The sequence below is a fragment of the Podarcis raffonei genome, chromosome 9 (genome assembly GCF_027172205.1).
Source record: "Podarcis raffonei isolate rPodRaf1 chromosome 9, rPodRaf1.pri, whole genome shotgun sequence".
NCBI classification, from domain to species: Eukaryota; Metazoa; Chordata; class Lepidosauria; order Squamata; family Lacertidae; genus Podarcis; species Podarcis raffonei.
The window spans coordinates 52,042,580-52,066,422 of NC_070610.1; the positions used below are offsets into that span (position 1 = coordinate 52,042,580).

General features: G+C 43.8%; 1 protein-coding gene and 1 long non-coding RNA gene across 2 annotated transcripts in view; one reads left to right on the forward strand and one right to left on the reverse strand.

Moving 5' to 3' along the window:
• The window catches only part of ANXA5 (annexin A5), a 31,750-nt gene extending 17,816 nt beyond the window's left edge, over positions 1-13,934 (forward strand). The window contains exons 7-13 of the mRNA XM_053403506.1: positions 391-470; positions 6,618-6,674; positions 10,243-10,336; positions 10,841-10,936; positions 11,352-11,410; positions 11,880-12,002; positions 13,081-13,934. Coding sequence (XP_053259481.1) covers positions 391-470; positions 6,618-6,674; positions 10,243-10,336; positions 10,841-10,936; positions 11,352-11,410; positions 11,880-12,002; positions 13,081-13,143 — 572 coding nt within the window. The 3' untranslated portion in view covers positions 13,144-13,934. The remainder of the gene's footprint in view (positions 1-390; positions 471-6,617; positions 6,675-10,242; positions 10,337-10,840; positions 10,937-11,351; positions 11,411-11,879; positions 12,003-13,080) is intronic.
• On the reverse strand, positions 13,934-23,067 carry LOC128421154 (uncharacterized). Its single transcript, XR_008332244.1, has 3 exons — positions 22,857-23,067; positions 17,050-17,208; positions 13,934-14,066 (listed from the first exon to the last, which is right to left on the reverse strand). It is a non-coding gene; the product is annotated as an uncharacterized LOC128421154 (long non-coding RNA).
• Positions 23,068-23,843: the final 776 nt, after the last annotated feature.

A 23,843-nucleotide genomic window follows, 5' to 3' on the forward strand; every position in this document is an offset into this window, starting at 1 on the left:
GAAGCACCAATGGCCTTGCCCCTGCCACATCCACTTGTTCAGTGTGGTTGTCTGTAAAGGGGCAGTTGTGCATGAATAGCTGAATGCATGAAAGTGACCCATGTGTCGGGCAACTGTGTCAATGTCTGTCTAAGTTTCTCATTTTTCCAGTCTTCACTTCACTACATTTCCACATCCGTGCAACTTCTTTTAAAAAAGAAGGCCCTGGCGCAATTTAGTGCAGATACACACATTTTTGCAAGCAACGTAATGTATGTAATATATGTTTTCATTCATAAAAAACATACTTGGGAGAATTGCCATTCTAGTTGTTTTATATACATATGTATGACATCAACATAAAGTAGTTCACATTTTGTACAGTGATGGGTGTGTTCCCTTTTTTTGCAGAATATGAAGCTGACTTAGAAGATCATGTAACTTCAGACACTTCTGGTTTCTATCAGAGGATGCTGGTAGTTCTCCTTCAGGTAAGCATCTACAGTAGATGTCTTAAGCAGGAAATTCAAGGCAAGGGATGCTTTATTTAAAGTGGAGTCTCTGCATTATGGCTCCAGTATATGTTTTGTGGGGGGTGGGATTCTTTGCGTAAATCAAACCCCTGCGTCCAGTCACACTTCCCTGCGTCGCTCTGCTGGAAGTTGACCTGGCAGGAGAGCAGAGCTGCAGCGGTCCCGTCCGTGTGAGATGAGGGATAAATCAAGTCCAGAGACAGTTCAGTTCTTACCTCTAAAAGCGTTTATTTACAAGGCAATAAATCCGTCCGAAACTTCCGACATTCTCATCCGTGCTCCAAGAGCACACTCGCAGCTTCTGTTCCAAGCTGCTGCTCAGCGAAGAGTGAAAGTGAGTCTTGAAACAGAGAGACGCGCTGCGTCACTGCTCTGCGACAGCAGACTCCTCCTTTTTCTCCCCCTCCTTTTCTTCCCAGACGCAGGACACCTCGGAGATCTGACCCTGTCAGTTCCAAACTCCACACCCCCTCTTGTCCTGCGTCTGGAGACAGTAGCCATCAATGCTTTCCCCATACACAGACCCTCACAGAACTCCTCGTGCTTCTGGAAGGTTAATGGTTTTGTGAAACCATCAGCGAGGTTCTTTGTTGAGGGACAGTATTTCAGAGCAACTAGCCCCTCATGAACGCTCTGACATACATTCTGGAAACGTATGTCCAAATGTTTGGTCCTCGCCTTGAATTGCCCTGTCTCAGCTAATTTAAGGCATGGTTGATTGTCTTCATGCACCACCACGGGCAGACAATCCTCTTCACAGATTTCCTCGACCAAACACACATAGAACTCCAGTTCTCTGCAAACCTCTGATAGCGCACTGAACTCAGCTTCAGTAGATGAAAGCGCTATGAGACTTTGCTTCCGGGACCTCCACCCAATCACTGAGTCCCCAAACTTCACCACTAGGCCTGACACTGATTTGCGGTCCTCAAGGTTAGCCCAATCCGAATCCACCCAGGCGGTCAGCTTGACATCACCCTCAGCTGACATCTTGAGGCAAAAGTCTTTGGTATCTTGCAGGTAACGTAGCACCCGCTTAACACCATTCCAGGCCTGTACATTAGGACTTGAAGCCTCTCTACTGAGCAGATTGACAGCAAACGCTATGTCTGGTCTGCTCCACTGTGACAGATACAACAGACTACCCAGAGCTGACTGAAAGAGTTCAGTGTTTTCGAACACCACGCGTTCTACTTGCTGACACTCCTTCACATACCCAGCCTCCATGGGTGATCTGGCACCTGCACAATCAGACATCCTGAACTTCTCAAGCAACTGCTCAATCTTACCTTTCTGGCGAAGCAAAAAGCTTCCATCACTTGCTCTTGCGATTTCTACGCCTAGATAGGACTTGACATCTCCAAGTTGCTTCAGCTTGAACCGCTTACCAAGCTCCTTAGCAAACTTCTCCACCTGTTCACTTGTCCTTGCCATCAACAAGATGTCATCAACAAACACCTGTGCCACTTGCTGTTGCAAGCCTGAATCTCTAATGTAAAGACAACTGTCTGCAAGAGATCTCTTAAAACCTAGCTTTTCTAAGGCTTCATGTAGGCACATATTCCAATTCCTGGCAGATTGGCGTAACCCATAGATGGATTTGTGCAATCGCCACACAACGCCTGGCTCACTGACTTCGAACCCTGGAGGAGGACGCATGTACAACTCCTCCTGGAGATCTGAGTTCAGGTAGGCGACATCCACATCAAAATGGTTCACCTTCCAACCTCTCTGTGCTGCTACTGCCAAAAGCATTCTCAAAGTCTCCGCCCTAGAAGTCGGCGAATAGACCTCTGTGAAGTGGACTCCGCGTCTCTGCGTAAATCCACGCGCCACTAACCTCGCTTTGTACTGTGGCTCTCCTGCTTCTGTGGGTTTAAGACGGTAAACCCATCTGCAGCCAACAGCTTGCTGGTTAGCCGGCAGCTGTGTGAGTGAGAACACTCCAAGAGACTCCATTGAGTTCATCTCCTTCTGCATCGCCTCATGCCATTTGCTGGCTTCTTCCCGAGGCAACTTCTGAACATCCTCAAAGGATTCAGGTTCACATCTAGCCACACCAACCCAGACACTCGTGGCCTCATACCTTTCAGGTAGCTTCCCTTTGGTTGATCTTGCTGACCTCCTCAGCGTGAATTCTGGAACTGCGCCTGATTCACCTGGATCAACCCTCCTATCCTCTATGTCAGAATCATCCCCCTCTGACCTGCTGCGCCGTTTAGGGCGAATAGCTGGTCCTGCTGGCGAGGATGGTTCACTCCTTGGCTCAGACTTGACAGAGACCTGTGGAGGGGTCCTGGGACTCCCCTTTGGAGAGATACGGAGCCTCTCCCTTGGAGATCCCGGCTCTGGACTCTGTGGCTGTGGACTGTGCTCATCAGCAACAGGTTCAGCCTCGCCCTCCTCTTCCTCATCTGAGTCTACCAGAACATCCGGGTTTCCGTGAAGCCGCTTCCACCCACTCTGCTCGCAAAACTCAGCACTGCCGCTAATAAGCAGCCTGGACTGGTTGCCAGTAGGGTATGCGAAGCGCCACGCCTTTGAACCCGGCTCATAGCCCACAAAGATCATCTTCCTGGATCTTGGCTCCCCTTTCCTGCGCATGGCCTTTGGAATCAGAACCCAAGCCGTAGACCCAAAAGTGCGCAGAAAATGTACTTTGGGCTTTTTCCGATGAAGCAGAAAGAACGGTGTGTCTCCTACACTGGAATTGAACACTCTATTCTGCAGGAAGCAAGCTGTTCTATAACTCTCGGCCCAAAAGCGCTGTGGCAGCCCCGAGTCTGCCAGCATAGCATTCGCTGACTCCTGTAGCGTGCGAAACTTCCTCTCTGCAACCCCATTCTGTTGCGGAGAGTGGGGGGCCGTCAGTCGATGACTGATACCCTTCTGCCTGAAGAACGATTGCAGCGCAGAACCTGTAAACTCCCCCCCACGATCGGACTGAAAGGAAACTACTTTGGTAGAGAACCGTAGCTCTACCGCTGTGATCCAATCCCTGATCAGTGCAGCTGCCTCTGACTTCTGTTGCAGCGCAAATAGCCACGCATGTTTTGTAAAATCATCAACCAGAACCAGAACCCACTTAGATCCAGCTAACGAAGGTGTCGGCATGGGTCCCGACAAATCTGCATGGACAAGTTCAAAGGGTTTACTGGTTTTCCTCTCAGACCTGGGATATGAGCATGTTACGACCTTTGATTGCTTACAGGCTTGACAATCTAGGTATTTGTCACATGCCTTGAACCTGCACCCAATGGTGTTGTCTGTGGCCTTCTTCACATATGACCACCCTGCGTGTCCAAACCTGCGATGCCATAAGTGTAAACAATCATGGTGTGGTGGGACATTGGCACACTGCCCTTGGGCATCGTCAATGGACTCTCCACTAGCCCCATTTTCCACCAGCCCCATTTTCCCACCAGCCCCATCTTCAAGGGGCATCTCGACCAGAAAGAGCGTGCCTCTTCTCTGGACACTGTGGATCTTCTTCCCATTCCTGTAGAAGGAACACACATTGTTAGAAAACAAAACATCAAACCCAGCAGCCATAAGGGCTGGCACACTTAAAAGAGAGTGGGCAAGCTCTGGTACCACAAAAGCTTCTACCCAATGATCTATAAAAGAGCAATAAAGAAGACCAGTTTCAGTCAGTGGTCTTTGAGACCCATCTGCTAAAGTAACATAGCGTCCAGTTTTAACTGTCTTGCAGTTCCTCAGGAGCCCAGCAGATGTCACAAGACAATGAGAGGCTCCGGAATCGATCACGAGAGATAAAGAGTGTCTCTGGTTATTTTCCACAGATGCCATGGCGTTGCTAGCACTCCCATCGGTTGCCATGGCCACAGCCTCTCCCCGGCTAAGGCTCTTGTCTTTTCTCAGAGACGCCAGCGCAGCTGTGAGGTGATAAGACGCCTTGTCTTTGTTTTTCTCCTGGCCTGCTGCTTTCCCACGTCTATGCTGGGAACCGGCCCTGGGAACCTGCTTTGTTGACATTCCACGCCGGCCAGTGTCCTTGGCAGCCTGGGCCTCTAGCGGATGCTTCCCAGCGCTGTTGGACGTCGCCTCAAAGCACAAACAACTTTCGAAGCCTTTCGCTTTCTCAGAGCTCTTGGAATGGCCTGCCTGGCCTGCCCCCCCACTGCCTTTTGGGGTGCAGCCTGCGCTCTCTTCCACAGCTCTCAGCTGCTCTCCAGCACACAGAGGTGTCGAAGCATGGAAACAGCTTCCCGGAACAGCCCCCTCTGGTCTTGCTCCCTCTGGGCGTCCTCTAGCCCCCTCTGATGTGGCTCCCACTCCGGCCTGGAGCTTGCTCCCTTGGCCCTCGGCTTCGTCCCGGCCCTTGGCTCCTGCTGAGCCTTCGCACAGACTCCTCAGCACCTGCCAAGCGGCCTCAGCCGATTCAACGCCCTCCAGGTGGGGCAACAGCAAAGCGTCCACACTTGCTTTCAGCAGGCAAAGCTCCCTCTGCCCTCTCTCACTCAGCAGAGCAGTAGCTTGCATGGGTGGGGCCGGCTCCTTCTGGACTGGACTCCAGAGCCCTGTGGCCACAAACCACCCCCTTGCTCCTCTTGACCAGGCCTCCCAGTTGGCCCCATTCAGCCTCTCACCGGGGTAGCTCTCTTGGCTCTGCTGTGCCTGTGCAGCAGCCATTCTTCTCCCCCCCGGGGCTTCAGCGTACTCACAAGTTTGCCAGCAAGCCGGACCTCCGAAGCAGCCGTTCCTTCTGGCTCTTGGCTCCGCTCTCCGGCACCTCCCTTCTGCCCTTTCCTGGCAGGAGATTACAGCAAACCGACGCTGGCAGTCTTCTCCCTTCTCACACTTGTCAGGAAACGCGACACGTCCATAACCTTTGCGTAAATCAAACCCCTGCGTCCAGTCACACTTCCCTGCGTCGCTCTGCTGGAAGTTGACCTGGCAGGAGAGCAGAGCTGCAGCGGTCCCGTCCGTGTGAGATGAGGGATAAATCAAGTCCAGAGACAGTTCAGTTCTTATCTCTAAAAGCGTTTATTTACAAGGCAATAAATCCGTCCGAAACTTCCGACATTCTCATCCGTGCTCCAAGAGCACACTCGCAGCTTCTGTTCCAAGCTGCTGCTCAGCGAAGAGTGAAAGTGAGTCTTGAAACAGAGAGACGCGCTGCGTCACTGCTCTGCGACAGCAGACTCCTCCTTTTTCTCCCCCTCCTTTTCTTCCCAGACGCAGGACACCTCGGAGATCTGACCCTGTCAGTTCCAAACTCCACAGATTCATCTCCCCCAAGCCTGTTTATACGTGGGTCCTTGCTTCTTTAAGAGTATAGTTCAGACATTTCCCCCTAATAGCCTGTGTCCCATAGAACACTGGGTGGAAGGAAAACATGAATCAAAGAGCATGAATGTTGTAAGTTCTGAGGTCCTGTCCCAATTTCCTAGACCATCTTCACCCTTTCCTCTTACCTTTTTTTTTTTAAAAAAAATGACTTTCCCCCTTCCTTTCCTCCTTTGTACCTGCTCCTTAGAACCACTACGCTAGTTTTAGTAGTACTGTAGAAAAGGTTCCTATTGCAAGATGGGCACCTCTTGTCCAAATGTGCCATCCTCTCAACAACATTGACAGTAAGGGTACTTTCCAACAGATTTTCCCTGTGGTCTTGGTTTGTTTGTTGAGTATCCACAGCTCAAATGCAACATGGTGCCCATGCACAGCTTGGCTCTGTCTATCTGCATACTGGAGACAGTGAATCCCATAGGGCATGTGTAGCCCATGCACAGTGCCTACCAATGAAGGCCGAGGTGGCTGCAAAAAACTCTTTGGGAAGGACCATAGCTCAACGGTAGAGCATCTGTCTTACACGCATAAGGTCCCAGGTTCAATTCCCGCCATCTCCAGGTAGAACTTGGAGAAACTTCCTGTCCGAAACTATGGAGAGCTTTTACCAGTCAGTTTAGACAATGCTGAGCTAGATTGAACCATCGGTCTGACTCAGTATACAGCAGCTTCTTGTGTTTCTCTTTGCCATATCAAAACCTTTTTCGACAGTGCAGAATTTTTATACCTAAGTATATTCATCTCTTTCATTATATTCATGAACCCATTCTGTTCCCCCCCCTTTATCCCATTTAGGCCAATAGAGACCCTGATGGCCAAGTGAATGAGGCGCTGGTTGAGAAAGATGCTCAGGTAAGACTCTCTACTTGTCCTTTCCCCCAAGTGTTTTTGAAAAAGCACCCTAAAAATACATGCAAGTAGATGTTCACTTTGAGGGTGCAGTTCCAGCATGGAAATGTAGATCTGCAGCCCATTCAGTTGTGCGTGCATGGATAATAAAGGCCTTCCCATTATTTTTATTTCCCTTACATTCTGCAGTCACTGCATTGTACAAACTTGGCAAATAAAGGAAGCACTGTTTGGAGCTGGTCCCGAAGGGCCCCTGCATTTCAGAGCCCTGTTCTCAGCCTGTAAAAGGCAGACATTTTGAATATTTTTGCAAGTGAGAATTCATGGAGTGTTTTGATGCAACTTACTGAGCCTCTGTTAAGCTTGCAGCCACCATTTTCGTTTTTTTCCAGAATGATCCATTCCGAGGTGCCTTTAGGGAAAGAAATAGCTGCAACCAAAAAAGAGTGAACCTCACTTTTTTGGGTGCGGTGGCCATCAATTTCTTTCCATTCTGGGAAAACCGCCAGCAGCCTGATAGAGGCTCAAGAACCTTAATAGGTCTCCCCATTCCCAAACAATAAGAAAGAAGGGGTGCAGGTTCACCTTCCTCTTTTGATGAGGTCCCAGACTCTTCAAATCTAAGCTGGTGATTCTCTCTGGAAAATGTTTGGCTGAGCCTTGACTGGCCTGTTAGAGGGAGCATTTTGCAGCATCCCATCTGGCCTTGGGTCATTCAGTAGGAACATGCTGAACCTGGCACTAATCTACGCTGCTGCACAGCTATACTGGGTTAGCGATCGGCCATGCTTCATTCTGACATGCAACAAAGTCATAGGGATGTATCCAGTGCTGCACCAGTTGGGACCACAGATCCAATTGGACTTCTCTCTCCTCTTCTCCCCCTGCACACACCCCAAAATCTGCTCCAGCGTGTGTACCAACCCAACTGCACCACTCTTAACATTAAAAAAAGATAAGTGGGAAGGAGATGGGACCCACCAACACCCCAACAAGAACTGAGCATGTTCAATGGCTGTAGAAGGCTGACTACCCCATGATTCGAAATGGAAAAGCAAGAGGGGAGAGAATGGGGTATCCTGAACGAGGGTGTTCCGTTTTGCAAAGTGCTGCAAGTCCCGCTTGTGTGTCATAGTATATGTGTTAATTCAGATCTTGGGTGACTCATAAGAGGGTGGAGTGAGTGCTAAAACCATTCATGTAAAATTACTTTGATGGGATTCTTTTTGGGAAGCAGATGAATAACATTTTCCATGGTTCTCCGTGTGTGTGTGTGTGTGTGTGTGTAAGCTCTGAGTTGGTTTACAAACAGGAAAAAGGAGTGGTAGCAACAAAGTAATCGCTTAGGTCACACTGTATTTTAGAGCAGACTGGCTGGGAAGTTAATTATAGTAATCTTAGCTGCTTCATCACAGGACAAGTTCATCAAATGTTATCGCTTTTTTTTCTTTCTTGCCAAGAGGAGGTTCCTCCCAGGGCAGGTTTTCATGGTTCCCAGAGTATCCTTCATTCTGGTACCTTTCTTAAAAAATTAAAATTAAAATTCAGTAGTATTTCAACCTCCCTTGAGAGTATTTTTTAAAATGCGATGTGGTGTTGATTTTTAAAAATTAAGTACTGCTTGGACTCGGCCAGTGATATCCCACTACTGTATTTCTAGCTGGGAAACCACACTACTGCTACTGCTGCAGTGTGTCTTTGCAAGAAGTACTTCTCTTAAATGAGAGAGTGAGCATACACCTCCACCCTAGTGTTACAGTATATTTTGCCCGCTACAAAATGGGACCTGGTGACCTTCCATGGTCTAGGTCTATGGCTAGGACTGACACCCTGGTAGACAAGTGGGGGGCCATAGCTGGTAAAGCACCTGCTTTGCATGCCAAAAGTTCATTTCCTTGCATCTCCAGAAACACACTTGCCTGAAACTGTTGAGAGCTGCTTCCAGTCCGTGTTGACAGTGCTGAGCCAGATGAACCATATGGCTGCTTCCTATGTTCTATAGCAGGGGTAGGCAACCTAAGGCCCGTGGGCCGGACGCTGCCCAGTCGCCTTTTCAATCCAGCCCGCTGACGGTCCAGGAATCAGCGTGTTTTTACATGAGTAGAATGTGTCCTTTTATTTAATATGCATCTCTGGGTTATTTGTGGGGCATAGGAATTCGTTCATCCCCCCCCAAAAAATATAGTCTGGCCTACAACATGGTCTGAGGGATGGTGGACCAGCCCATGGCTGAAAAAGGTTGCTGCCCCCGTTCTATAGAGCATGCAAAAGGATTGTGGAAAAGCCATAGTGAATGGGGCATTTAATGAGGTTCTCCAAAATAATATATTGACATTGCCTTTTGGGACTGTTGGTTGTTTGAGTAGCAAGATTGACACAAGTCTGCTTTTGCCATGACACAAATCCAGGATCACTTGAATAACGTGATGGCGAAGCATTAAGCTCGTGCGAGTACTTCAACTTTGCAGTATGCAAAACAGTTACTCCCTTTACCAGTGTGACACACCTTATTTAAACAGTTAACTGCTTGTGCCACAAGAAACTCTGGATCCTGGGCATTTGTTAGTGGATAGGTCTGTTTTATAGAAGCAGTTGAGCTAGATGATTGCATGCAGCCTTCCTGCTTCATGATATTTATACGTTTCTAACCCAAGTAGTGAAGTTCCAGCAACTGCCAGTGCATCTTGTCTCGGAAAGGTCCTTAAATTAAGCACCATTTATGGTCTCTTGCTAGATCACATGGGAAGCCACTGACATTTTAATGTATGAATCATTCATATTTCAAGAAAGGGTGTGAAATGGATAATATGTGACTGACCATAATTGACCCCCTTTTGCAAATAGCAGTCCTTGGAATGATTGTACAGTGGTACCTTGGCTTAAGTACTTAATTCGTTCCGGAGGTCCGTTCTTAACCTGAAACTGTTCTTAACCTGAAGCACCACTTTAGCTAATGGGGCCTCCTGCTTCTGCACCACCAGAGCACGATTTCTGTTCTCATCCTGAAGCAAAGTTCTTAACCCAAGGTACTGTTTCTGGGTTAGTGGAGTCTGTAACCTGAAGCATATGTAACCCGAGGTACCACTGTACTTAAACACAGATTGATTGTATACCTTAAAAACAGCCAAAAGGCATTTATTAAAAGAGGAGGCAATTTCATTATGAAGCACATTGTTGTTGTTGTTTCGATTTAGATCCCATCTTTCCTCCTGAAGGAGCCCGAGGTGACAAATATATAAGTAATGAAACTTAAGAGTGAGGAAAGGGTGAAAGGGGACATTGAGGCATCTTGTCCAAGGGATCCCCCAAACCTTGATCTATTACTGTGATAAGGTATCATTCCAGAAGAATGAATGTGGCAAATGTAGTTCTATAAGGGATAGTTCAAAACTTCTGTTCCTAAGTGGAGTGGAGTTAGGCTCTTTGGTCTTAGGTCCCAAGTCTAAGCTGCCCCTCAGACATTTAAGGGCTTTTCCCCCTCTGGTAGTTTTATTCACAATATGGTAAAGTATTCACATTTGCTTTTGGAAGAGAAAACCTTAACTTCATTTCCTTCTTCTAATTTTAACAGGAGCTGTTTAGAGCTGGTGAGCTGAAATGGGGAACCGATGAAGAAAAGTTCATCACCATCCTGGGGACTCGCAGTGTGACTCACTTAAGGAAGGGTGAGGAAAACTAACATTTTGGGCTCTCTTTTTAAAGGACTGTAATCATCATACTCAGCCAATAAAGCGAGATGAGCGCCACAACCCCAGAGTTGTCCACGACTGGACCTAATGGTCAGGGGTCCCTTTACTTAATCATCATACTGGGGGTGCAAGTGGCGGGGGGGAAGCTTCAACAAAAACCAGGTCTTGGTTTTCTGTGTGGGGTGCCCTGGTTCTGATCCAAGGTGAACTTGACCTGGTTTAGAACATTTCTCCTTGACATGCTAGCAGATTGTGGGGGTATAGATAATACACTCCTTACTTTCAGTCTTAAGTAGAATGGTCCATGTTACTTTCCTGAACACTTGAATTCATTACTATCCTGGCTTCCTTCAACTCTTCTGCCCAAATGTTGATTGTGTTTGGATGGGTGTAGGCTTTGTTATGTTTGTTTGGAAAAGCAGAAAGGAAGCAATATGTAAAATACACATAATTGCTATGTATTCCTTTTGTGTCTTTCAGTCTTTGACAAATATATGACTATCTCTGGCTTCCAAATTGAAGAGACAATCGACCGTGAAACTTCTGGTCCACTAGAGAAGCTTCTGCTGGCAGTTGGTAATGAGCAGTCCTAGTTGCAATGCACTATTTATGAGAACCGCAAGCGAGCTTTTGGGTGGAAAGCAGCACAATGTGCTGATCAAAGAAACAAAATGGCGTCTTGGTAATCTGATTTAGACGTGATGCTTGCTTGCTTTTTATTTTTTATTTAACATGGGGCTCTGAATTCTAGACTCCACAACAGCGCAAGGAGATAGCAGGGCAAATCTGCACATCTACTCAGAAGTGAATCCCATTGTGTTCAGAGGGCTTTACTCCCAGCTAGATGTACACAGAATCGTGGCATAGCTCACTGTTATGCCCTGTTATGGAAATACTGGAAGGTGCCTTTTTGTGTGAAGCACCATGCCATTCAGATAAAGTTATTTTTCACTGTTTTCAAACTGAACTGGATTATTTTTTCCCCTTTCAGTGAAAAGTGTCCGTAGTGTTCCTGCATATCTTGCTGAATCACTGTTTTATGCAATGAAAGTGAGTACTTATTTTATCTTTCTTTCTTTCTTTCTTTCTTTCTTTCTTTCTTTCTTTTTAAAGGAAAAGTTTCCAATTGGAAATGAAATGAGGGTGGAAAAATGTTGACTTTTTCCTGACTTTTTTTTTATGCTGAGCACTGGACGCTCTATAGAGAGCTCACCCCATTAATATAGTGCAGTGATTCAGGATTCTATTTCATGCAATTGTGATAAAATCTCCTAACTTCAACAGCAAGAAGGAGGACTATTAATCCTCAAGGTATTATATACATTCTTCAAGTATCTCTGTTGTATATGTATTCTGTGTGACATTCTCAGGTGCAGCTATTCGCTTAGTGGCCAAAGTTAAGCCCTTTAGTTTCACTGACTTCAGTGGGGAAAATGAAGCATGTGCACGATGCTCTCCAGCTGAAATGAATGGTACCTGAAAGTAGATTATGTTCTTAATGGGTTGTTTATTTTACCAGGGGGCTGGCACTGATGACGATACCCTGATAAGGATTGTAGTTTCAAGGAGTGAAATTGATCTGCTGGACATCAGACAGGCGTTCAGAAGAAATTTTGCAAAATCTTTGTACCATGCAATTCAGGTACGACTTGCTTTGTATTTCATTCTCTTTTTGAATGGGAACTACTGACTGCTGCGGTTCTTTTCTTTTTAAAGTGGAATGTGGCCTGTTTGTATTTTGGCTGTACAACTGTTACAATTTTGCAAATAGAAAAAAAAGTCCACTTTCCAATACATGTGAAATATGCCACCATGAGGCATGTAGGCAGCTGGCTTATGTGGGCTCCCATTCCTGGGCAACCTCCCAGTCCCGTGTCAGGAGGGAAAACTAAAGGCAGGCAAACTAGTTCGTCCAAAGCCTTGCTGGATTTCTGGTGGCTGGACGGAAGTGAAGACAGAGTAGCATTTCCCTTTTATTTCCAGGCTTCCTCCCTCCCTTTTAAAGGATTCCCCCCTCCTGTTGTTGCCAATGGAAGGGAAGATACACCAGTCCTGATGTTGGTGTATTTATGTCCCCACCCCCCATTTTGGGTGTGGGGAGAGTGTCAGGGGACTGTGAAACCTATGGCTCCTTCAGATTCATAGCTTTGCTGCAATGTATCTGCTGCATCTTCCCTTGCGTCTACTGATGTCAGTATGTCAGCATCTGTAATGCAAGGCAAAAATCAGTTAGGCAAGGGTGGTGGAGGTTTCTGCAGCGGCAAGGAAGGGTCATATGGAGTCAAATCTTCCTCCTCACCCATGAACAGGGACATCTGTGTGCCCGCTGGCATTCCCTCCTTGCAGCCATATGATTGCACCCTTAATTGGCTTAAATACAAGTATTCTGGTTTAATTGATGTGTACATAGGGCCTTCCCCTTTGCCTGCATTTGCTAAAGGATATCAAAGTTGTTTAAATCCTTCTTGTAATGTTTAGAGTTATGACTTTTGGGTCTGCCATTGGAAGGCAAATAGATGTCCCCTCGTTTTGCTTTTGCCTTTTTTAAAAATATATGTTGCACCAAATAAATAGCTTTCTGGAGAACTTTTGCTTACCATTCCCGAGTGGATAGTCATACAAATGGATTTCCTGCGGTAGAAAAGCTGTCATTTGTCAAGAATTTTCCCCTGAATCATTACTGACTCATTGCCATTTGATCCCTGTCTTTTGATTTGTAGAAAGATACATCTGGTGATTACAGAAAAGGCCTTTTGCTGCTCTGTGGTGGTGAAGATGACTAACTGACGACAATATGAAAGCCAGAATCTTAACTCCTGCCTTGTGCCTCCTTCCCGCTTTGTATGGCTAAGCTTTCCATTGGCATTTACAGCTGCAGCCTTTTTTGTGTGTTTCTCATGGATATCCTTGCTATCAGACGCAATGTGCATTTCATTAGTATGATGATATAGTAACAATTACTGTTGAAATCCATATCGGATCCCATTCATAGTATTGCCACTCCTTTCTAGGGAACTGCCTGTTTTTCATTGATAGTATTTTATGTTAGTTTTATACAATGTTAACATACAGGCTGCTCGTGAAAAGATTAAGCCGGCCAGTTGGAAGTCATGGGGCTGGGATCAGGCTATGCTGGTTGCACATTGAGATCAATGTGACAAGCTAGTTGTGACTTAAGTCCCATTTAACTCAATGGGGACTTAATGCAACTAACATAGTCTGGATTCAGCCTCTTTTGTGTAAAATAATTTAATGCAAAGTGCCTCTTGTATAAATGTGTTCCCCTTGTTTTGAAAACCATGTTGGAAGCCAGGAATCTGGTGCCTTTTGTTATTATTTTGCAAAAAAAAAAAATGGAACTAAAAGACATTCCAATAAGTAAAACTGAATTACTTTTTAAGCTGAACTATATTTTTGCATTTGTACTAATTTGCAGAAAGCTTCCAGTAATGGCTTTGAAATTGTGACCTATGCATGATCTTCATGTATTGTAATGATTTGGTGCTATTAAAAGGAACAAAAAGCCTACTAAATGATATATGGAGGACCAATAAAATGTACCCACAAACTATGAGCTTTCTGAATGCTTCTGGTTTTATTAAGCAATTCTTCCCCAGAATATCTCCTCATTTTTGTAGAATTTGTTCCAGTTCTCCTATTCTTCCTCAGAATATCTCATTTTTGTAGAATTTGTTCCAGTTCTATTCTATGTGTAGGAGAGAAGAGCTATGTGGATCGCTGAAATTATTATTATTATTATTATTATTATTATTATTATTATTATTATTATTAGTTTCATTTCTATACTGCTTTATATTTTTAAGAAAAATCTCAAAGTGGTTTACAGCATATTAAAACATCAATAAAACACCAATAAAACAATGTAAAGGAAGTCAAATATACAGTCAAATGAACATAACTAACAGAAAACTAAAATATCTTAAAAGATTTCAAAATAAAACATTGCAAAGGAGGTCAACTGCAGAATACATATTTAACACAAAGTTAACAAAAATAATAATAATCAAACATATTTTATTTTTTTAAAGTTCCACCTCCAACCACTAGAAATCTTCATCACCAACCCTTCTGATGCCTATAATTTCACCAGACAGGTACCTTCAGACTTTTTAGCTTATCTTCACAACTCTCATGGTTCCTTTTTTTTAAAAAAAAATGAAAGCAGAGATTTTTCAGGATACTTAATTCTCTGCCCTATGCCACGTCCTTTTCTTTTGGTCCTTCAGGGGAATTGCAGTTTATGCACAACGGCATACAAAGGTTATTTCCCCTGCTCCAACCCCAGTTACGGCAATTAGCCAAGTGTGGAATCAGTAACGGCTGGCATTTGGGCTGCTTCCATCATGACAGAAACATGCTTCTGAGAGGCCAAAGTGCTTCTAAAAAGCATAAAAATCTTAAGTTTTTAAAGAACAGCTTGCACATTGAGATGACTCATGGGAAGACTCTCTCATGACCCAGGCCCACAGCCAGAATCTTGTGGGGCCTAAGGAGAAAGGGAGGTCACTGCAGAACAGTCAGAGCATAAAACACACTCTCAGAACAAGAGGTTCAGTACCTTGGCACTCAGTGCAACTGGCAACCCAAAACCTTTTCCAGAGGTGCTGTGGATGGTGTCACAATTCAGGGGTTACTGAACTCTTATCATCCCTTCTGCCTTCCACTGCTATACTGCATCACTCAGATCCCCCCCCCCCAGTTCTCATTAGCTTGTGTGTATGTGTGTGTGTGAGTGAGAGAGACAGACAGACAGAGACTGACTGGACCCATTTGGAACAGGGCCTCACACATTACTATTTATTAAATCTGTATATCACCCTATACCCATAGATCTCAGGGCAGTTCACAACATAAAATTACAATAAAACAACAACAAAGATCTTAAACTGTGGTTATTCATTTGGCAGCTATTGCCTTTCTTCTTTTTTAAAGGTAAAGTTAATGGGTTCAATGGCCCTTGTCATGCTAAGCACACAAGGTATCAGAAGGATGGAGATGAGTAAAAAAAAGGTAAAGGTAAAGGACCCCTGGATGGTTACTTCCAGTCAAAGGTGACTATGGGGTTGCGGCGCTCATCTCACTTTCAGGCCGAGGGAGCCGGCATTTGTCCATAGGCAGCTTTCCATGTCATGTGGCCAGCATGACTAAACCACTTCTGGCTCAACAGGACTCTGTGATGGAAACCAAAGTGCATGGAAATGCCATTCACCTTCCCACCACAGCAGTACCTATTTATCTACTTGCATTGGCATGCTTTCGAACTGCTAGGTAGGCAGGAGCTGGGACAGAGCAACGGGAGCTCACTCTGTCGCAGGGATTTGAACCACCAACCTTCCGATTGGCAAGCCCAAGAGCCTCAGTGGTTTAGACCACAGTGCCACTCGTGTCCCCCTGGAGATGAGTAGTCCCTGACAGGCACCAGCCCATTCCACATGATCTGCTGGTATGGATTTGCTGCAGAGTCAGGTCTGTGTGCTGTCTGAGTTGCTATTATTCAGGGCTGTTTTCCTGCTCTTTTCTTAAATCATTCTAGTACTTCAATGTACTGTATACAGTGCAGTGTAAACAATGAATTTCAGACGTGGAGTAAATGTGCTTTTATAGGTACAGTGGTACCTCGGGCTAAGAACTGAATTTGTTCTGGAGGTCCGTTCTTAACCTCAAACTCTTCTTAACCTGAAGTACCACTTTAGCTAATGGGGCCTTCTGCTGCCGCTGTGCAATTTCTGTTCTCATCCTGAAGCAAAGTTCTTAACCTAAGGTACTATTTCTGGGTTAGCGGAGTCTGTAACCTGAAGCGTCTGTAACCTGAAGAGTCTGTAACCCCGAGGTACCATTGTATTACTGCAATAAGTTAAAAAGAATTTGTTGTAGTTTTTAAAAATAGCCTTGAATATCTTTCGGTTTTACAAAGAGTTGGGGATGTCTTTTACAAATCAGTTTCAATTTTAGAAAAAAGTGCATTCTTCCCCAGTTTGTATATATCAGAATGGCCAATGACCCGATTCTTGTGCTGTTATGTATTAAGGCTATCAACATGCTTCAACTCAATCTTTTTCTTTATAGAAGTTGTTTATTCACCATTTCTTACACACTGGTTTATGGAAACTCTTTAAGAAGGAAGCTATTGGCATTGAATCAGTGGTAGCTGTTACACAATATAGTAGTAGGCAGAAAGAAAGAAAGTGTTGGGGAATAGAACCAGAGGGAGTAACTTGCAGACCACAAAGGAAGCTTTTTGGACATTTTGGCTATTGGCAGGAATCAGTTTTTACTTAATATTTGGTAATGAAAATTGCAAATGCTAATACAGCATTATCTAGTATTCCCATCTCATACAAACATACGTCATTTTATTTGTAAGCTGCCTTTCCATTGTTAAAACCATCTTCAAGGCAGCTTACGACTTGGAAAAAAATCACAGTTGCAAATACAACAAAAGTAGTGATAAACAATAAAACACATCAAAAGTACAGAAACAAATTGAAAAATTTCCATGCAAGTTCTAAAAATAAAGATACAAAAAAGCAATATCAATAACAGCTAAAAAAACCCAGCAACTCCTGCTAAACAATACCTCGACCAAAAAAAGGCAGTGCAAAATAGGATTCTCTCATACTGAAACAATAATAATTTTGAAACTCCTTTTTACATCCTTACAAACATACCATATTTCCTCTTTCCTTCTTACAAATTGTTCCGACAAACATCTTATCCATTTGCATCTACTTTTCAAGATTGCTTGGTTGCATATTTTGTGGAAAAGCAGTTCTTCCTCATTGGTGCCTTGCATCAAAAATATCCTAAGATTCTTGTGGTGGCAGTAGCTTAAAAAAAGAAGAAGAAGAAAGGCCTTTCTTAACAAACTAGTCTCGGAGACAGATCTTCCTTACTTTGCAAATGGTCCAAACAGTACAAGCTGATAACAGATGTGGTTTACTTATGGTTCTGGTGCCATCTAGCTTCTGCCAGCTTTATTACTGTTCTGATTAACACGACTATTATTTGCAGAACTCATTATCTGTGGGTTTTTTTTTTAAAAAAACCCAACAGGATTCTGTGCACTAACATGAATAAACAATATGATCCACAGTAATATGCATAATTAGTGAACTCTGTTCTGAATATATGGTATATTTTATTTATTATTACATTTATATCCCACTTTTCCTTCCCAAGGAGCTCAAAGTAGGTTTTGTGGTTCTCCTATTTTAGGTTAGGCTAAAGAGCACTGATTGACCAAGATAATCCAGTGAGCTTCATGGCCGAGTGGGCATTTCAATCTTGGTTTCCCAGTTTCAACACTTGAACTGTAACACTACTCAGGTACTCTGTGCAACTGTTTGCTCCCAAATTCTGCTGGCATGTATCAATAAAACTTTGCCTAGCAATTTGTGCACCACAATTCCATTATAGCTGAAAAATAGTGTTGTTTTGTTTTAAAGCATTTAGCTATTGCTGAAATCTTTCATTAGTGATGTTGACTAAGAGATGGATATATACAGGCACCTGTAGTGAAAACAGCGCTACAGTTATGTCATGCTTGGAATAATTTTTCCTGCTGTTCAACTCATAAGCAGAAGATCTCCTAATGGCATGAATCGCCTTTCCTGAACTGTACAGAAGGATCACACAGCACACAATGAGCACAGCACCTAAAAGGCTTGTATTTATTAAGGTATTACTTTAGTAAGGGAAGAGGAAAGGAATGGAAGCTAGCTAATTGTGCTAATCTCTGCTAATGAATCCTAGTGTTTGCACAGCTGATTCATAAATTAGTTCCCAGTGTCAATAAGAATTGCTTCTGTTCCTACAGCTGGTGCTCAAAAGCCTGCTCACTCAGGCTCTCAACTTGTGATTTATATTTATTGCAAAAGATGAACTTCAGTAGTTGCAAATCCACTCCTTCCTGAAGACTTCTTCCTCAAATCGGCTCTCCAGTGCATCCATGAAGGAATATCATGAAGGAATATCCATGAAGGAATAAGAATAGGCAGTGCTTTTTTTCTGGGGGTACGCAGGGGTACGCATACCCCTAAACATTTTGTGAATCTAATGGGAGAAGAAACTATTTTTTTTAAAAAAAATAAGTTTCTTCTCTAGCACGGTGAATCATCAGTTCTGTTGCTACCCCCAATGGCATCCTTATTTCCCGTTACGGTGTTTCCTGAGTCTCAGAAGGAATGACAGTACTCCTAAACATTTTTAAAGAAAAAAAGCACTGGGAATAGGGTACAGAGTCAGGATCAATATCTGCTTTCTGAAGGTGCTGGATGTTCCTGTCTAAACCTCAAAAGAGCCAGGATTGGGCATCCCTACACACATGATGCAATTAGAGTAGAAATTGCATTGGTTGAGTCACCTCCAGAGGCTCATCACAATATGGATGAGTTTCTGCATTTGGTCTACAAAAGGGAATCTACAGGCAGCTCTTGCTGAGTCAGGGAGACAGTAGCCCTGTTCACATGTTCTCAGAATTACATGCAGGGATGTGGGGATTACTGCACTAGCTCCACCCCTGTCCTCTGTCATGTCACTGTCGTTGTTTCCATCCCTATTGCTCTCAATATGGAGTCTGCTGTGCTTGCTTAGGTTTCTGGCACAATTCCTCTACAAATGTTGGCCATCCAACACAATGGAAATGGGCCCAGTGATGCAACAAAGGAGGCAGAGCTAGCTAGCATGTGTATTGCTCCTATCCTTCATGTGATTCTAATCTTATGAGGGAAACTGATGCCTGAATCAAGTACAAATAAATAAAGTAAAAAGCATAGACGTATGCTTTTTAGCTGGGAGCAAACTCCAATGAACTTGGTAAATATAGTGGAATTATAGAATTGTAGAGCTGCATGGGAGCATGGAAGTAATCTGGTTAACCCATAGAACAATGCAGGATCTGCAATGTCAGATGCAACACAGACTCACATCGTTGGGGGCCGGATCCTGGCTTGTACCACTGCATCTGCCTCTGCTGTTGTTTTCCAAGGTGAGCTCCAAGGATAAGACTGGGTGTTTGTCCACACTTTGTGCATATTGCCTGATATACACACCATTGCAATGCCGCAACATTTTGCTGCTTTGGCTGGCAGATGTTTCGGTACAAACATTTAGAACTGAATTGCAAGTTCACCCATTCATGAAATCTAAAAGGCTCTCAGAGTTGTAAATGGTGTGCTCTTATGCCCTAAGTGTAGACTATTTTAAAAAGACTGTAATTTTATCCTCTCAAAATCAGCTCTCATTTGAATGTTCAAAATCCCTGGCTGATGAGAGCTATTCTCTACCAAATTTCAACATTCTTCAGCAGTTTCAATCCCTGGGCTGACTTCTGTCTTGTTTACAAGACTATTATATACTGAGGTGGTGTTTGTCATGGAAGCCCTTTGTTTTCAAAATAACACAATTCATTTTCACTGACTCTGAAAATGAAGACAAAGCCAGAATGCTTTCAACTGGATAAATGAAAGTCAAGTTAAGGTTGGATAAATTCTGAAAAGTTTCACATATCCAAGAATCCTTGCTTTGCAACAAGATTATAACAGCTGACCTAGAAAGCTGGTGTGTGTGTGTCTGTGTAATTTATAAATTTATTTGAATTGTGGGTGTCATATAAAACACACACAACTGTGTGTTTGAGCATATTTTTTCCAAACCCTGGAGGAAAGGGAACAAAGTCTTGCACTGCTTCTGAGTGGTGAATAACATAGAATCATAGAATCTTAGAGTTGGAAGTGACCCCAAGGCTCATCTTATCCAACCCCCAGCCAAGAAGGAATCTCAACTCAAACATCCTTGACAGATGGCCATCCAACCTTTGCTTAGAAACCACTAAGAAAGGAGAGTCCACCACCTGCCAGAGTCCATTCCACTGTCAAACTGCTCTCCCCCCCAATTTTTTAAATTCATTTTATAACACAAATAAACAACAAAAACAGAAAAACAAACAATACAAACAAATTCTTGTCTTATCCTTATTTTTTCTAAGCATTGTTAGGTGAGCTTCCCCAAGTCCCCCCCATCTGATTTTCATTTTCTCTCATTTTTAGCAGTTTACATATATCATAATTTTTAACCATTTTTAAAAATCACACTTACTTTTACCATAAAAATCTTCATATTTTCCCTTACAATACTATTTTAAAATACACTGTCTTCTACTTCTAACCCTACAGCCTATATCCACTTCCAAAGCTCTTCTAAGATTTAAATATTAACATATTTTTTCAAATATTCTTTAAATTTCTTCCAATCTTCTTCCACCGTCTCTTCTCTCTGGTCTCAGAGTCTCCCAGTCAGTTTGGCAAGTTCCATATAGTCCATCATCTTCATCTGCCATTCTTTGATAGTTGGTAAATCTTGTTTCTTCCAATTCTTCGCTAATAAGATTCTCACAGCTGTTGTGGCATACAGAAAAAAGTAACATCCTTTTTGGGGATTTTACCCCCCACTATACCAAGTAAAACGGCTTCTGGTTTCTTAATAAATGTGTTTTTCAACACTTTTTTCAGTTCATTATAAATCATTTCCCAGAAGTCTTTTACCTTGGGGCACACCCACCACATGTGGTAAAAGGTTCCTTCTTTTTCCTTACATTTCCAGCATTTATACTGCATACTGTTTTTATTGTATTTTCTTCTTCTTATTTATTATTTTAAATAAAGTGATAATAATAATAATGTGCACCCCACCCCCGAGACCATTCCATTATCCAGCCTCCCAAAATTTCAACACCTCTTGCGATGGTTTGACCCCTTTCCTTTTTAACAGTACAAATTCTACAAACACCTTCCATATCTCCTCAGGATCATTTCTCCTGCATATTCCCCTTCTTACCTTAATGACACATGTTAATTTATCATTCATAGTTATATCCCACACCTCTTTATACCATTCTTCCATTTTATATTCACCTTGCCCCTTCCACTTCCTAGCTATAATAACTTGTGCAGCTGTCAATAAATTTGTGAGCAAGTCCTTCATAGCCTGTGACCCTTCCAGTCCATCATATATTGATAACAATGCTACCTCTGGACTTTCAGTCAACTTTAACCCTGTGATTTCTGTTATCTCCTTAAACACCCTTTGCCAAAAAGTTTGTATGCATTTACACCCCAACCACATGTGAACATAAGTACCGGTTTCCTGGCATCCCCTCCAACATAACTCCAAATATTCCTTGTTTATTTGATTTAATCTTACTGGTGTTAAGTGCCATCTCCATACTAAAAGGTAAAGGGTACCCCTGCCCGTACGGGCCAGTCTTGACAGACTCTAGGGTTGTGCGCTCATCTCACTCTATAGGCCGGGAGCCAGCGCTCTCCGCAGACACTTCCGCGTCACGTGGCCAGTGTGACAAGCTGCATCTGGTGAGCCAGCGCAGCACACGGAACTCCATACTAACTTGTAGTAATTTTCTTTTATCCTTATAGACAACATTCTTAGAGTGTGTTTCTCCAGTATCCCCGCCCCCACCCCAGCTTTGGCTATTTATCTTCCCTGTTGTCTCCTTTTCCCACTCCTCTTTTATTTGATCTTGTTGATTCTCCATTTCTAGAATGTTCTAGAAATCTAGTTTCTTGTAACTTGAAGCCATTGGTCCAAGTACTACATTCCAGAGCAGGAGAAAACAAGCTTGCTCCATCTTCCATGTGACAGCTCTTTTAAATATTTGAAGATGGCTATCCCATCTCTTCTCAGTCTCCTCTTTTCCAGGCTAAACATAACCAATCGCTCTTCATAAAACTTGGTTTCCAGACCCTTGATCTTCTTTGCTGCCCTCTTCTGCTGGGTCTTAGTAATCACAGCATCCTTTCCTAAGAGCTCACAGACTGTTTAATTATCTGTCCTATTACCTTTTCAGTCAGTAGTTACTGGGGTCTTCCCCCACCCAACATTTGCCCTCCACCAGTTTGCAGGGACCTCACATATGGTAATCTAATATCCAGCATAGTCTCCAGGCATGGCCAAACTTGACACTCCAGCTGTTTTGGGAGTACAATTCCCATCATTCCTGACCACTGGTCCTCTTGGCTAGGGGTGATGGGAGTTGTAGTCCCAAAACAGCTGGAGGGCAAAGTCTGGTCTAGTCAGTTGCCTGTAATCATATTAAGTTTGGTGGTGTGTCAGCAGTGACACTGCAACTCATGTGATGGTGAAAGGCATTGGTCAAAATCCATCGCTTATGAGGGGGTGCCTACCAGGGATCATAGAGTTGGCATATCACACAGACATGTTCAGTCATCAGCCACTCTCCATTCAGGCACAAACAAGCCCCAGCTTCAGTCCACAAATATCCACACAGCTTCCATCAATGGGCTTCCAAAAGGGAATTTCAACCAGCTTACATTCACAAATACCAGCCTGCTCCAGCCTTGCGGCATTTGCCAGCATCCAAATGTGAACTCCCCCTGCTTCTACCCACCAATATCTGCCAGCTTCCATCAGGTCCATCTCCAGACACCAGACAGTTGCTTACCATGGATATCAGCAATGTTCAAACTGCAATTCTACTCAGCAAGCAAACCTGCCTTCTCATCATTCCACAACAGCAGGATGGCCACCTCCTTCTGTCTCCTAATTCTCCTCTGTGTGGAAAGAGACCACCCAGTGATAAATGCCACAGCTGTTGTCCTCTTTGGGAAGGATAAAGACTATTGCCTTGGCTTTCCCCATGGCCCACCTTTATAGATCCACTTGTCTGCCATGTGCCATTTATGACATCACAGGCAGTCCACAGTCAATGGCAGCAGCTGGGGAGGTGCAGCAAAACCTGCTTAGCTCCTGCAATAGTGAAGGTAGCTTTCTTTGTCTCTTTCCCTGTTTGTTATTGAAAAGATGTAGAGCCCACTCCTTATCTGTACTGATACTAGGGAAGGGAGCACCATAAGCCTAGGGGAGTCATTTTTCAGCCCAATGGCTGCACACCTTCATGTCCAGTGTTCCAGGGGCCACATGCAAGTGGCAGAAGGGGGGCAGAGGCAGAAAGGGCATGGAGTGACAAATGTGACTCTTATCTTTGTACAGGAGACTCCATTCCAGAGGCTTAAGCACCCCATATCTCTCAGGCCAGTTAAGCAAGAAACATAATCACAGTTGAAACATAGAATAAACATAGAACAGGGTTCACTTCATATGTTAGAAAATGTATTCCATATAGAAAGTTTGTGCATTAAAGTGATTCATATTAGCCGACAAATCTCCTACTTTGCTATGTCCACAAGATGGTGATGGTGAGTTATTTACCAGGCTGTAAGGTTACAGTTGTTTCAGTTTTTCTCAAGGTATGCGGTGAACTGCTTCAATTACTGCTTATTCATTAAAGTACTTTATTTTCCCCTTCCTAACTGTAAAGTACATAATCCCCTGTCATTGCTCTGAAAGTTGAACTAACCCAAACTCCCTCCCGTTGCCCAGAAGCCAAATTTTTCCTAGAACCCCAGGTGGGATTCTATCACTCAATCTT